Below are 16,459 nucleotides of genomic sequence, written 5' to 3'. Positions count from 1 at the left end.
ATACAGATATATAACTTTGTCATCTTTTTGGCTCTACTGAAATACAAAGTACATGTTTTTTCAGTACCAGGGTCTTTAATTTATTCTGTGGAGGAACAGCTGTGTTAACTACTCAAAAAAGGGGGCTTTCAATGAACATTTTTAAATTGCATGATTAATCTTCCAGTTTTGTGCATTATGGGATTTTATATCATCTCTTCTCGGAGAAATAGAAAATAGCAGTTCAATGTCAATAAATGATAAGGCAAACAAACATCAAAAGAACATTATCATTTTTATGTCAAATTTTGAAGAATGCTGCTGTGATTCAAATGTTTTTTTTAACAAAATTATTGTCTTTCATCGAGCAGCACCCTTTGAGCCTGGAGTTCAATAGACCAAATCACTGTGGCATTGTGCTAACAACAAAAGTCACTTCTGGGTAGAAACTGGCTACTGTTTTGAATTGTGCAGATAAAATTAAACTTTGTGGTTCTACCTATCTGATGTTCCTGTTGTGCTTATTTTATGAAATGTGTTGCTTTGCTTACATCTTTGTATCGCATATTTTAGACACCTTAAAAAAAATAATATCAATTTAAGTGTACACTTTGAATATTCGCTCTGCTTTATCCTGCACAATCTAGCTAGCTGTAAACCCGCAACTCCACCATGGAGTAAAATGACATAACAGCTTCAAATCAGCTACAAAAGCTGGTCGGTTTGCATAACTGCATAATCTGGTAATGTCGATTCCATTGTCCCTGTAAGTCACTATTGAAGGCTGTTGGTATGAGAATAAAAACCAAATTGCAGTTGTGTTAAACAAAGCTTTGGTCGTGCAAAGATGTAATTAGTCCATTGGTGATTCCACTGGATGTTCAAAGTGTCCTTAGGAATTGCTGCAGGACTCTTGTGTTAGAGTGGATAGTTTTATTGTCTGGTGTCAGAGGTCGAAACCTTGTTTCTCTTGTGGGATTCTTGATACTGCAGTGAAATTGTTAGCAGCAGTACTCTTCAGACTCAAGTAAATATCTAACTTTTTTTGGTCCTGCATGTAAAGATACACATATAGATTCTCCTTCCAATGTACTGTAGTAAATAAAAGCTGAACACATAACAGATTTGTGTATTTGTACATATAATAGGGCTGTAACAGTTTGTGTATTTTTACCGAACCATCAAGGTATGGGGTTCGTGGTTCATTGCATTCAGCCAAATGCAACATGCATGATATATAAAATGATGCAAGTCATGCCAAAGTTCCCAATGTACAAGTTTGCTCGCACACTTTAAGCTGTACACCACTGGCAACATATGATTATGTTATAAACAAGCTGGATCACTTACAAATGGTACTGAAATCCCTGTTTCTTTTCTTCAGCTGTTGGTTATTAAACAAACATCTCTTTCAAAGAAGTAAGAAAGAATAATCGGAAGCATCTTACACTGAAAAACATGTACTGTGGCACAGAAGAGCTGAATAGATGAAAAACAAGTCTATCTTTTTACTTGAATCAGCCTATGTATGAATTGGCCTAAAAAAATGTTTTGTGGGGTCACAGTGACCTTTACCTTTGACCACAAAATTCTTATCAGTTCATCCTTGAGTCCAAGATGTTTGTGCTGGATGTAATGAAATACACTCAAAGCTTTACAAGAAGGGGAGGGACATGAGGTTACAGTGACCTTCTAATCGGTTCATCCTTCAGTCCAAGGTGACGTTTGTGCCAAATTTGAGGAAATTCCCTCAAGGCCTACCTAAGATATTGCTTTCACAAAAACAGAACAGACAACCCCTAAACCAAATGCTGTCAGCCAAAGCTGTTGCCAGGGTGAGGGCATGAAAATTAGATAAAGTAATGACATGCATCAACACCTGTAAATGCCAAGTTATTGAGTAGTGAACTGGGCAGTGTGAGTCTTACATAAGAGACTGGGCACAGCTCCCAGCTCTTTATTAGATCCACTCACTCTGCAGTCAGAGAAAGACACAGGCCATCGGTTTTGCACCGACAAAAACACATACACTGGATTACTGCCTGTACTCACCCCATGTCCTTTCAGACACAAAAGGGTTGTAAATATTTAATATTGAAACAAAACATTATATTTCCCAACCCAAGATTTAGTACAGCCACCAGTCTGTGGTTGAGGAGTCACAGTTGAGAAAAGTGCAGCCATGAACTGAGGCTGCCTCCTATTGAGCTTTAACTGGCCAACACGTAGAGACTAATCTGACATTGTGGTTAATTATCTGACAATTTCTTCACAATATGAGATGGGTTTTGAGTAGGACCAGTATATACAAGTTAGTTTTTATATGTTTTTTCCTGCATTTTTAGATTATAAAAATCAGAATCACATGAATAAAATATTTGTTGAGAATAGAATAGAATAGAATAGAAAGTAAATGTAAAAACCTTTCTCTCCTGAGCTCTCTCATTTCCTGTTGAACCCTTTCCAAAGCTGCCCTCAGTCGTGTCACTTCCTCTTCTGCTGCGCCGTACTTCCGACTCATTTGCCCCTCTCTCTGCTGCCATGACGACAGCTGCTGCTGTATGGTGTTACACCTTTGTTGACATGACAACCACCTCTCGTGTTTCTCCTCCAACTCCCCTTTTAACCTGTTGAAAAGAGGATGATTGAGCACACAAACACACACAAGGTGGCCGTCCATCCTGTAATGTTCAAGGAGGAACTATTTTTCATCTGAATGTATATACAGTGGGGCATGTGTGTGCATGCTTTGAACAACCACACACACCCGAAGGCACACAGTAACTATCCCGACAAGTCAACAGGTGAGTGTAAGCGTCAGAGCAAGTCTGTTACATAAGAGAAGAGCCGTTTATTCTTCAACCTCATCAAGCTCTTAGTAGTCTGCCGGATGACACACACAAACAGACCAAAACTGGGCCAAACTCTAAATTTAAAAGCCATTCTGTTTTTCTTTTTGTTCCACTGAAACAGACAGATGAAAAAAAAAACTCGATACAGAGAACTTAGCGAATATGTATATGCATGTCAATATCTGTGTTGGTCTGTCTCTGCACACTATTTCTTTTCATAGATTTTCCCTTCATCATGAGACATATGTGTGGGATGAAAAGTTTTTGGAACGGGAGTTCAAGTAAATAAAGAGATGGACTGATAAAGAGAGAAACAAAACAGTTACAGTAAAACACAGGAAGAGTTGTTTTCTCATCTTTGATCATTGCTCCGAGGAAAGGTTGGCAGGTAAAATCAATCAATTTGGACACTTACAGAAAATGTCGGTATGGTAACAGACAATGTTCTGGCAGTTTGTATCTGTTTTTTGGTTGACATATGAACAAAAACTGCAGTGACATTCACAAAAAGCCATTTCTAACCATCTGAACAAAGTGAAACTGGACAGAAACTATTAGATAGCATCTGCGTACTGATTTCTCTGCAGAAACCAAAGCTTGTTGACCAGATAAACATTATCTTTAGTCCTTCAATTTTGGACCATTTGGAGAACTGTTGTCTCCAATTACATTTTCTTTGAGCTATAGGGGGCTAGCTTCCTACCCCCCAACCTCTCATCCCTTCTGAAATAGCCTCCATCCCCCCCAGTGGAGTGCTATCATATGTGGAGCTGTATGGGAGCCAGAGGGTGAGATCAGAGACTGCTGTGTGGGAAGGGAAATAAATCGACAGTGTAATTGAACACACCAGGCTGCCAGTGGCTTAGAAAAAGAATACCAGCAGATACCATGTGAAAAAACACACACCCCACATACATGTAACGCCCATACGGAAAGATGAGAGGCTCTGTGTGTATATGTCTGTCTGTGGGTGTACGCATGTGGGTTGGGTGTGTGCACACATGTGTCTGCCTGCGTATTAGGATGATGAACTCTAATCGAGGTGCCTCTGCATATCTACAATATGTGCATGCCTCTGTGCACAGATGAGTGTGTGTGTGTGTGTGTGTGTGTGTGTGTGTGTGTGTGTGTGTGTGTGTGTGTGTGTGTGTGTGTGTGAGAAACATGACTCCACGCCAGCTAAGGAGTGCTTCCATCTGTTGCACCAGCCTCACACGAGACTCTCCACTGTGTCACTGGCACTTTATGGAGCCTAAGATCTCCTCAACTGATCCAAGAGCAGATCTCAGCTGACACTAATATCCCCACCTCTCTCTGAGAGGAAGGAGATGGAGAAGAGAAACGAAGCAGAGGAAGACGATGATTTGGAGGACAATGACTGGGACGAGTACAGGGATTGTGGGAAAGTTTGAGAAGGGAAGTGAGGGGAATTTATCACGAGATGTGCAGAGAAAATGAAAGAGGAGCGCTACCTGAGTAGTTTTTCCCTGTGCTCGTTCTCACAGTCTTTCTGTTGGGACAGCTGCTCCTCACTCCGTCTTCTCTGCTCCCTGGAGACACAAAGTGCATGGCATGGTCTCTCAGTTTTCACCATTTGTTGAGTCAGTAAATTTATGACCAAGATAGACTGACAAAGCAAAAAGATAAAGTAATCTGTCTTCTTTCCATAAAATGTAATTCACATAATCATACCCACAGTTCACTTTCAGGCATGTGGAAATATAATATTTACTTTTTTTACTTTTTTTTTTTACATTTCCAAGTGTCATTGAAAAGTACTTGAGCAAGACACTCAATCCATACTGTGTACTCCTACGCTTGAAACTCCACATGGAAGAAACTTAACAATGAATTCTCCCTTTGGGATCAGCAAAAGTTCAAGAGAGCTTCCTGTATATAATTCTTTGGGCTTAGAAAATGCTATTGGTTGTCATTTTACAATTGAGCAGCTCTCCTTGAGTCATTCTTATTTTTTTTTTTTTTGACATTCAAAGTTAATAAGCTATGTGCATGTGTGCGGCTATGTTTTTGAAATCACCTCTTCCTCCATGCGCAGCTGTTGCCTCGCTCTTGAGAAAGTAAATTGGAAATCAGTTTTAATTCTAATTCTGCGTGCCATGACAGTATGTGGTACTCCAGCCTCCTGTGCACACACATACACCCACCCACCCACACACACACACACACACACACACACACACACACACACACACACACAAACACACACAAACACACAAGCAGACTTTACCCTAACCCTTCTAACCCTGTCGGCTTCCCAGCCTAATCCCCTCTCTGGCGGCATGATCAGTTAATGTGTTTGTGTGTGTGTGAGTGTGTAGCTGGCTGTCTAGCCCTGTGACCTTGCAGCCACACGCAATGAGGATACAGAGTGAGAGGGCTCGCACGTCTAAGCTCACAGGCAGACGGCCTGTTTTCACTGCCAATCTACAACAGACTTTTTCTGGCAACTGGGTGGAATTATTTCTACATTTTTTTACTAAAGTGGATTCAGTCAAAACAGAGTGCAGCTCATCACTACTAATAATTCATTATATCGTCATCTTAACAGATTCTGGGCTGGCTGGCTTTTTTTCCTTTACTGTGTATAACTAAACATCTTGACGCTGGAAGACACATTTAATGATATTTTTAAAATATTAATATCAATATTTTCATAATTTAACAGTGACGATATGTAGGCCACAAACAGAAGTACAGAAAGAAAGGTCCAGATACACACAATCAGCGTAATACACTCACAGCTGTCTGGCAGCAGCTATTAGCCTCTCTCTCTCTTTGTACAGCTCATCAAAACATCTCCATCCTATTTCCTGTCTCTCTCTCTTTCTGTGTCTCTCTCTCTGTCTCTCTCTCAACCCTCTTTTCCTCCTGTGCTGTCACAGCTACTGGTGATTTAGAGCAGGCCCCTGAGTGCTCCTACATTCTGCCTATTTAGCTACAGCACACTGTTTGTACTTAACTATCCCTCATCTTTCTCTGTCTCGCCCCTCTTTCTGCCCTCAAGGTCAGAGATGACATGATATCTGACTCCCAGCTGCTGTTTTCCACTACTCTTTATCCACTGCTTCTCTTTCTTTTTTTGCAGAGGTGAAAAGGGAGTAGAGAGAAAAAGAAATGTAAAACAGAAGGAGTGTTTTGTGAATTACTGTAAGGCACAGGGTTCAAAGTGCAGTCAAGTGCACTGTGCACCGAAGGAGTGCACTGGGTATTTTTGTGGCTGCAGGCAAGTGATGTACCCGGTGTGCACATGGAAACAAGGTGAGATTAAGATGAGTCTATTATAATACATTATTAGTGGGAGTGTTGGGGGCAGGTCACAATCACCGGCTCCTGAGGGTTTTAAGTGTAAATTTGTCTTATGAATTTCCATGTGAGTCTAAAGTGACCTGAAGATGTCACCATCTCTACTCATAATAACTTGCACTGCATAAACTAAGAAACTATGTAGGATGATTAATCGTAACCAGAGTAATGTTTTCAGGAGTGGAGAAGTTTGCTGGTTGTGCAAGACTTCATTATACATCCGCCATGCGTAATCACAGCTTGACAACGCATTTCACTCAAATTACAGACTGCAGATGGAACGCATACCTGCCGCCTTCAGCTGGCTGTAGAGAGACTTAATCAGCTGTTGCGAATGACAGATGCCGATAAGAATCCAACATTAATCTTCACTTTGTCTTCTAGGTCATAATCAGGATTACAAAAAAATACATTTTTGTGTAATTAGATGTTTCAGCCAGTCAAAAAAAGTATCACAAAAGTAAAGAAAATATGTGGGTGTGCCAATACAAATTTAAGTGAAGAAAATTGAGTGTAATTTGCTGTTGATCTGGCCCAGAAGACAGGTGGCAGACAGCGAAAAACATGGTAAATCTTGACACAGTAATTGTAATTTACCAGTAACACCCTGCTGAGCCTCTCTTTCCACTGTGGTGTATGGCAAGTCACCAAAATACCAAACAGCCACATCAGAGGGAAAAAAAACTCTCTGCATTTCAGGAAAACACCATTTCTTGTGTGGCGTGTGCTCACATGATAACAGAGCTCAAAGGACGGAGAGAGAGAGAGAGAAACAAGAGGGGTAAGGTTTTTTATGTTAGAAAGAAAGAGGAAAGAAAAAAAAATGTCCTCCTTCCTGAAGGGCTGTGACTGATTTTATCAAATATGAGATAAACAGGAGACAGAGGTGTGTGTGTGTGTGTGTGTGTTTGTGTGTGCATGTGTGTGTGTGTCAAGCAAAAGGCAGAGCAAGATCTGATGAGGTCCTTGGATACACCCTGGGATCAATAATTATTTTACTGCCAACAGTCACACAGACACAGAGACACACGGTGCACGCACACACACTTCAATGCACACATGCACACACACACATGCACGGAGCAGCCAGTGTGCATCAGCCTTATGAAAACAAGCTGTATCACATCAGTCACATCAATCCTTTGCTCTTTCTCTCTTGACCTTCACTCATTCCATCATCCACTCTTTCATCTCTCCTCCCTTGCTCAGTGCATCCATCCTGTCTTTCATCTATCCCTCTCTTCCCTCTAATCCAGCCTTTCAACCTGGCCTGCGTCTGTGTAAGATCATCCATGTGTTCATCCTCCAATGACAGGATGAGTTCAACAACTCCTGCCAATCAGAATCAAGCAGGATGCTGCTCCAGACGATACAGGAAACGGTTCGTGATGCTCTCTGTGATCCGTTTTGGCGAAGGCTGTCCTCCGTATCATCATCTTTAAGATACAACTTTATTTTGAAATTCTGTGTCACTGTGAAATTGCGCAAGGCAGATCATCTAAGCAGCCAAGAAAAAGATGACAATGACATTATTTAAATAGGAATAAATCTTTGGTGTGGGAATACTTTGGATTTTGTAAACAAAAATACAAGGAGCAGCATGGTGGTGTAGTAGTTAGCACTGTCTTGCCTCTCAGTGAAAAGGTCCCAGGTTCAATGTGCGTGCGTGCGTGCGTGCGTGCGTGCGTGCGTGTGTGTCAAAACAGTCATGACAAAACAAGCTGCCCTTGAGTGTCTCTCTGGCATGCTGATCAGATTGCATGCTCGGATCAGAAGGATTCCACAGCCGCGCTGTCCTTAGTCCGCCCCTGAAATATGTGTGTATGTGCGTTTCTAAGGCAATGGGGCTGGCGCCACAGCATCGCAACAGGTGCGGAACGCTGATGTTTGATCGAGGTGGGGGTCAAAGGTTGGGCAGTTGTCATGGCAACACCTCTTACACATAGATAAACTAGTACTTTTTGTTCTTGGATCTCGAGCGAGCATCACAGATTTGGGAAGCTCTGCAGCTGATATGATGTATGATGAAACAGGAAGGATACCAAACACACACACACACACACACACACACACACGCACACGCACACACACACAGAGCAGCTGTGAAAAAGGGTGTTTGAACAAGTGACCAATAAGCATCAACTAGACAGTGAAAGAAGGGTTAGCCAATCAGCTCAGGCGTCCCATCCGGACTACAGTCTAGACCTCGCCTGACTGTCTGCCTCATGTAACACACAGAAAAATCATTCAGATTCAGAATTCAGTTAGATTTCTTTCAAAAACGTGGTGAGATGGCAACAAGCAACTGAGCAAAACAGTGCTGAAAAAATGCAAAAACAGTAATATCAAAGTTAAAAGAAAATAACCAGAAAGTATGTAAAAAAGAAAAAAAAGAATGAAAATGACCTGATATATATATTTATTTTCTGTATTTGATTATATATTTCTGTAACATAATTTTAAATCTAAAATTATTGTAAATATAGTTTTCTCTTCCTCCCAGTTTCTTGGATAGTTTTATAATAGTAATAATTTCTCTTTTCCTCTTTTTTAAAACAATTTTTTGGGTAATTTTATCGTCACCTTTTACAATTTTTTTAGCTAGATAAATAGGTATAAAGGTATAAGGTATAAATAGGTATAAAAAGGTAGCCTTAATTGTCCCAAGGGGAAATTCGTTTTCAGTCTTTGTTTTTCAGTTACATAAGCACCAGTAAAAAAAATAACAGCTAAACAGCCTGTAAAAAGCATCTGAATGCAGCACAACAAAACTGATGTCAATACAGGTTTCACAGTACATACATCACAGTACTTTAAATTCTAATTATATTTCTCATACTAGGTGTGTCTATTTATTGCATCTCAGAACCTAAGGTCCTAAGAATTGACAGATTGCCCTTTCGAATAAGTTATGTAAAAAAAAAAAGAATTTGTCTTAATTTGTCAAAATCAGGCAAAAACAGCCAACAGTTTAAAGCTCAGTGCTGCTGTGTAGACATTAGACAGCAGTGTTGAGCTGCTTAGATAGATGAGTCCCCGTTTTCCCTCTCCACAATCCTTTACACACACAAACACACACACACACAGCCTAGAGTACACTTGTCTTATCCTCCTCCCTCTCTACATACACCTCATCATGCATGGCCTTAAGGCTGAGTCTCCCTAAAGCATATGTCCATATGTCTGGTCGGGTCGCGTGCAACTGCAAACATCCCCTCCATCCACCCTGTCTCAGCCCTGATCCCTGTATTGGATGGACGTGCACATTCCACACACACGCACAGAAACACACATGAATTTAAATTGGTGTTTGGTACATGCACACAGTGGCATGTACAATATGTGTTGCAGGGCAAAGGGCAGGGGGTCAATACATGGGTTTTTCTTTTTGATAGTAACAAAGGGATTGAGCACAGGTCATTTCCATGAATTGAGTGGTATTTGATATAAAAGCATGCTGGCAACCAGTATGTGATTAAAAAAAGTGACATTATCTTGATACTCCATATTTAATTTCTAATGGGTGATGGTGCATTCACCTCGACTTACATTATCTAATCAAATAGTCATGTATAAATACAGATTCAACTCCACCAGTCATTCTGCGTGAAATAGCCTTTCCTGAAACAAAAGTCATCAGCACTTTGAAACAGATAAGAGACACAGAGAGAGAGAGCAATAATTTCTAAAGGTCAAAAAAAAAGGTTTGACAAGAAAATTTGGGAGCGAGAAAGAGAGACTGATTGGGAAGTTATAGAGGAAGAAGGAGGAAACATTAGTGAGCAAATGAGTGCTTCATCTGCAGTCTGTCAGGTCAAGTAGTCCTTTAATGTTCTGACTATCAGATAGCAGCAACATTTAACATTTACTCCCTTTGTGTGTAGGGGGATGTGTGCCTTTCTGTTTGTGTTTGACTGTGTGTGTGTGTGCACTTTTGAAGTGGTAAATTTTCAAATATTATAAACCACATCACAAACAAGATTCAAAAGCATCATCTGCCGTATAGTAATAACACTATAACTCAGACTGTGGGACGTGTGCAAACATTTGTAAGGGTTGCCACCGTTGAGTGCAAACAAGCATCAGGAGATGACCAAATATGGAATAGTTTTTCCATTTAGAATTCTTTGAAAGTAAAAGAACAAGAAATATTTTAATGGATGGCAAAACAGTGACCAGCTCAAGCATTTTGTGCTTGAGATAACCAAACATAGCCAGCATACTATGTGCATGGAGTAAGTGTGTCTGTGGGTAAGAAGGACATTGTTTTTTATTCTGTTTGTACAAACTTAAAATATTAAGATTTTACTGTGCTGTGCCCAGAGCATGTGAGCAGAATAGAGCAGTGAAAATTTCAGCTCCTCGCTCAAAGTTGCACCAGGCCACTCTGCTTAATATTACTCTGCACTCAACTCTATGGCACCCCACTCCACAGAAATCATTCTCTATTTCCTTTTGAAAGTACTTTGTAAATCCCAGTACATTTATACAAGTACTGTGCGTAAGTATAAATTTGAGGAACTTGTACTTTACTTTACTTGAGTATTTTCTTTTCATGCTACTTTATACTTAAATTTTGGAGGGAATACTGTACTTTTTACTTGATCCATTTATCTGACAGTAGTTTCTTTCTTTAGAAATTCAGATTTCTGCATAAAATACACAAGAAGGGTTTATAAAAAAACAATTGTTACACATAAAATTACCAAACAGTTTATACAACTACAGCTAAGACAATTAGTTGATTAATCAAAAAAATAAATGCTATTTTGATCAACATGGATCTTTTTCTATCCTTTTTAATTGCTTGGGGTTGTTTTTTAATTATTTATAAATAATTCTGAGTAGTTTTGGTGGGTTTGTTTTTTGTTTTTGATTTTTTGCATTGGGTACTTTTACTTTTAATATCTTAAGTACATTTTCCGGATTATGCTTACTTAGTTACTTAAGTACTATTTTCAATGCAAGACTTTTACTTGTAACAGAGTATTTTCACAGTGTGGTATTAGTACTTTTACTTAAGCAAAGAATCTGAATACTTCTTCCACCACTGGCAAACTCCTTCTGCAAATAGTGTGTTTGTGCACAACAATGATGCATTCTGGGTCGGGCATACTTCGATCTCATGGTGTGGAGTGGTACCTGAGCAAAATTGGAGCACAAGATAAAAAAATAAATAAAAATACAAATCTGCTCTGTGCTCCATCCAAAATCCTTCTGTTCACACTCCACTCACATGCTCTGGCTGTGCCATAATTTACTTTACAGCCTTTGAAAAAAAAATTAAAAAATGGAGTCAGAACCCAACATGGGGTAACACAGAGCACTTTTCAAGACAGATGAACTGACATCTTTTTGATATGTTTGAGTAAAATGTCAAATATATAATAATCATTATACAACCCATTTGAAGCTGTTCTCTTGAGAATTTCATTAACAAGACTAAGATTGTGCAGCCATATTAGCAGCTCTGCGATGCTGTAATCAAGCACAGTGGGAACGTGACTATGTAAACAAGCTCAATTATTAGCAGGTAAAATGTTCATTATATTCACTCTCTTAGCTTAGCTTCAGCGACTAACATTAGCTAATTTGTTAACATTAAATAAAAAAGTGCAGCTAAGGGATGACATTAGTTTTGCATGTATTTAGTCACAAACCAAGTTATTGGCCAATTAAAATTATTGACCTGATGATAGTGCTAAATACACAGGGGAAAAGTCAGAGGGGTTATTGAAGTCAGCGGCATTCGTTTTGTGGGGACCATGACTGTCTGTACAAAGTTTCGTGGCAATCCATCCGATAACTGTTGAGATATTTCAGCCTGGACTAAAGTGGTAAAATGACTGACATTGCCATCAATAAAGTGATGCCATTAGTGGGGCTAAAAAATATGCTTCATTCAAATATACTTCACAACTTTGAAAGTGTTGCGGTTGGGGCACTTGCAAAATTTAGGTGTTTGAAAAACCCTGATTAATGTGATTTGCTGAAACTCTCAGTATGTGTTGAGGGGGTATGTCGTGTGTGTGTGTGTGTGTGTGTGTGTGTGTGTGTGTGTGTGTGTGTGTGTATTTGTGTTTGCAGGCCAGGTAAATAGGCAAAAAATGTCAAAGATGCTGCAAAGTGTTTGAACTGATAGAGCTATGTCATCAGCATATTTTCAAAAGGCCACAGGGGCATATTTTTTTCTGAAGTCTTAAACCTCTGACTAGACCTTTGTGTGAGTGTATAAAAGTCAAATCCCCTGTTGTTGCAGCTTAGCAGGCCCGGTATGTGGAACGTGAGCATTTCCTGGTTTGGGCGGTGCCAGCTGTTCAGAAGGTTTTGATTGGTAGAGGAAAATTATCCATAGAGCCAAGCCCTGCGGTGACCTGTTCTTCACCCGACATACTCCACATACCAAAATCCACCTGCGTCCCCATCTGTCCATGTGCATGTTTTTAATATATGTTTGTGAGTGTGTGTGTTTTACTGCATACTGTAGACACTTACATCAGTTGCTGAGTTAGGTGCTCTTTCTCTTCTCTCATTTTCTGTAACTCCACGCTGGAATGTTTAAGCTCCTCTCTCAGCACTGTTGACACACACACACACACACACACACACACACACACACACACACACACAGATTTGAGTTTACTTGACACGATGAAGATGCTGTAAAAGCTTACAAAAGCTTGCCTGCATATAACACCAGCTCAAAGCCAGGCTTGTCACCAGAGGCTGTTACACCGTATGATTTACAGGTACAGTAGGCAGAGTTTTCTATCACATTGTTACTTCACACTTGAGCAATAGAGGAAACCCTACACCAAATGAATCAAGATTGGAAGGAGAAACAAAACGAGGCGTAGAAGAGGGAACAAAAGAAAGACAGAAGTTCGAGACAGAACCACGAGAGCACCAAGAGGTGAGGAGGACGAGTGTGAAAAACAGTAGGGATGAAAAGGTGGGAAACCGAAAAATAAGGAAGCAGTTGGAAATGATAAAGACAGGGAGAGCAGAAGGAGTGTGATGACAAGAAGGGAGTATGAGGGAGTTTGTGCTCAAATGAAACCATGAAACTGAACACCACAATCTGGCAGTCTTTGTTGTTGTGTGTCTGACACAAAGTAGCTGCTGCATTGCTTCTGTTTCCTTCACTTTCTGTCCATTTCCCCCTGACAGTTATGATACTGTGTGTACACAGCAAATGAGATACAATATAAAAAACATACAAGAATAACATAATTTCAGGGTGCCGCACTAGCTTTTCTACTGCACTGTAAAATTTGACAAGTTTATTTTAATTTTTAAAAAATCGAGGAAGCCAATTGCCTTGAAAAATGTCAGTAAATATAACTATTAATAATACTGAATATATGTTAACCTAATATCTAATGGTAAAGTTTATGTAAAATTGTTATGTTTGAATAATTTTGTGAAGCTGCAGCTTAAAGATTGATTTAATTAAACTTGTTATTTTTAAGTTTTAGCAACTTTAGTAAACCAAGTACACTGCACTTTATATCTGTATTCTCCTGGTTGTAAACTAGTCAATAATATTTGTATATTCCTTAACATGTTAAGAAAACAGAACTTGCAGATCTCATTTGCAGAACATCATCATTGGCAAGTTGCTCACACTTAAAAAGTACAAGTTAATTTTACTTGTCAGTTTTAAGTTCCACAACTTCAGAAAATTAAGTAAATACAACTAAATTTCAAGTACAAGTAAAAATAAACTGGTTACCAAGATTATTTTCAGTAAGATCAACTTGTCAGATTTCACAGTGTCGTATTAGCACTGAGGCTACTAACTTTGTCAGTTGGTTGCACCAGCACATGGTTTGGTTGTACCCTGTTTTTCAGTGCAGCAATCAATAGCATTGCTTTCCCCTCCTAGCGCAAATGCGAGTACTTCGTTAGCCATTGTGGTTGAAAGTTGTACTTTAAATTCTTCACTGGCTCAGTCAGTCTCCCTGCCTCCACTTAGATCATCAGTGGCGCCTCAGTCGGAACCTCTCTTTGTCCCTACCTTCCAAATAATCCTCCTCTTTCTCCTCATTTTGTTTTTTAAAAATAAACTGCTTTAGACCACTTTATTTTTGGATGATGGCAATGATAAATGGATTGTTTTGAAAAGTGCTATGCCGCAATGAACATGCTCACTAAGTGCTGGTGGAGGCACCACTGATAATGATCATCATGCACCTGCATGAAAGCAACCACCAATTTTGGTCCCAGTCATGAGCCCTGTATTACTGTAGAAGGCAAGATACAAATCAGCATTTAATAAACACAGTAGTCCTTAAAAATATAAATGAATATTATAAAGAGGACAGTCTGAGTGGGCATGTTGTCAGCTAAATGGCTAATTTTTCCTTGCTTGATTCTGAACATGCTGTGATCTTGCAAAGGTAGGGAGTGTCACTTTGCTCTGCACGTTTAAATTTACATAACAGGTTTCTAGGCTGGTGTATGCATTTATTAAGAAACAGACCTGGAAGAAATGCTTAACTGCAATATTTAGCTCTATGTCAGGCCAACGACTTGTCAGACTGTAGCGCTGGACTCACTGCAGCTCCAGGCAGAAGTGGATATCACGCAAGAGAAAAGCACTTAAGTTCCAAGTCTGAATAGTTAATCACTCGAGACACACGACTACTTTTCTGGAAACATTACTTTTGTTGTGAACATCACAGTCTTCATTAGAAATATTTACATACTGGCCTATGTCTTCAAGACATGAGGACTTTACATGGTTGGTGTAGACGACTGAATGATATGACAGAAGCTTGTCCGGTTAGCAGCTGTATCAGAATATCAGTATTAGTGGTCAAGTAAGTATTTGTTTTAGTATTCTGTATTTTCATTGATATAATACACAAGTAAATTAATTAATTACCTGTTCACAGCTACCATTGATGTATAAAGAAAACTGCATACAGTGGTTAAGGTGGGGTCAGGTTTATTCCTATAAAAATGCTCAATGGCGCATGAAGCCATAAAAAGTTTGACTTTGGGGTGAAAAAATTATCTGAATCCCCCATATTTTATGCTAAAGCTAACACACTAATGTCTCCCCCAACCCAGCCTCAAAGCTGCTCGATCTTGGGCTCGCTCACATAACAGTAGGACAGTGACTCTGGATTCAGCTTTTCAGGTGAATTGTATAAGTTTTAGGACATAATGATTTAAATATGTAAGAGCTATTTAAGTGACTGGGAAGCTAATGTACCTACAAAGATATTAACCTATTATTTGGAGACACACAATGTAAGTCTATGTGGAAAAAGTTGTTTTGGGCGCCGATGACATTACATGATGGATCTGGAAGTTGTAATTATACCATTTGACCAGTATGTCAAGTGGATTTCAAAGCCCAGCTCTGACCTTGGCAGATAGTCACTTTGCTCTGATGCATGTTATCATCAAATACATCACTATAACCCTATAATAAATGAATATTCAAGTAAATTTCCAGATAGTGTCTGTACATGGCTTTTGTTTATTTTTTTTTCTGCAGAGTTAAAACAAGAAGGGATTGGCCACTGCAGAATGTAAAATCTGTGTTCCTATCACTAGCTAATATAGACCTATTAAATATCACTCTATGGCTTTTACATGTACTGGCTCCTCAAGGACATTATGTGCAGAGGGATTCATCAAACATACTTGTTATAGAGTTTCCCATTGTTTGGTGGGTTCTCTTAAAGAAAATACCTGATCTGTGCATTTTATTTCAGTGGTGTTTGCAATAGATTTGTATGAGAATCTGATTTAAGATAATAAAAAAAAGGTTGCGTTAGTATTACGATTATTAAGCCCTAGCTGTTTTACAAAGCAAAAAGGCAGCCAAAAAAAGCAAACAGACAAAGGCTCTGTGTGGGTTTTTGACGAGTTGTTTGCCCGGCCAACAGGCTAGCATCATGGGTAGCGGAGTGTGTCAAAGAACTGCATGTGTGTGTGTGTGCGCGCGCATTGTATATTGAGAGAGTTGTCTGTGAGGGTCCTTCAGAGTGGTGGGGCAGGGCACATTGTCTGCGTCTCTGGACAGCTCTCAAACTGATGCAGCAATGTCAGCCTGACATTCTCCTCCTCAAAGACTTTTGTTTTCCTCACTCTCTCTCGATGCTTTCCCTCCTTCAGCCTTCTCTTCAGTGTCTCTCTGCTCTCAGGCTTTCTTAATCTTTTCCCTTCTCTTCCTCTCTTCCTGTGGCTCTGTTTTCTTATTTCTCTCTTGCCTCTCTCTCTCTCTCTCTCTCTCTCTCTCTCTCTCTCTCTCTCTGCAGGAAGAGAGGAGTGTAGGAGGTCTTTTT

The 16,459-nt window shown here is 39.6% G+C and overlaps 1 protein-coding gene across 2 annotated transcripts in view; it reads right to left on the bottom strand.

Moving 5' to 3' along the window:
* Positions 1–16,459, bottom strand: part of lekr1 (Leucine-, glutamate- and lysine-rich protein 1) — a 90,649-nt gene that overhangs the window by 25,236 nt on the left and 48,954 nt on the right. Inside the window, exons 6-8 of one of the 2 annotated variants that reach the window (XM_088078777.1) lie at positions 12,651–12,732; positions 4,304–4,381; positions 2,403–2,606 (exon numbers count right to left, since the gene is read on the bottom strand). In XM_088078777.1, the coding sequence (XP_087934903.1) occupies positions 2,403–2,606; positions 4,304–4,381; positions 12,651–12,732 (364 nt within the window). The remainder of the gene's footprint in view (positions 1–2,402; positions 2,607–4,303; positions 4,382–12,650; positions 12,733–16,459) is intronic. The other variant, XM_088078778.1, reaches the window with a different exon arrangement.

This window comes from Plectropomus leopardus, chromosome 6, assembly GCF_026936395.1.
Source record: "Plectropomus leopardus strain MGB_pleo_1.0 chromosome 6, ASM2693639v1, whole genome shotgun sequence".
NCBI lineage: Eukaryota > Metazoa > Chordata > Actinopteri > Perciformes > Serranidae > Plectropomus > Plectropomus leopardus.
The sequence above is the reverse complement of the archived record's forward strand: the minus strand, read 5'-3'. Positions and strand labels throughout refer to the sequence as shown.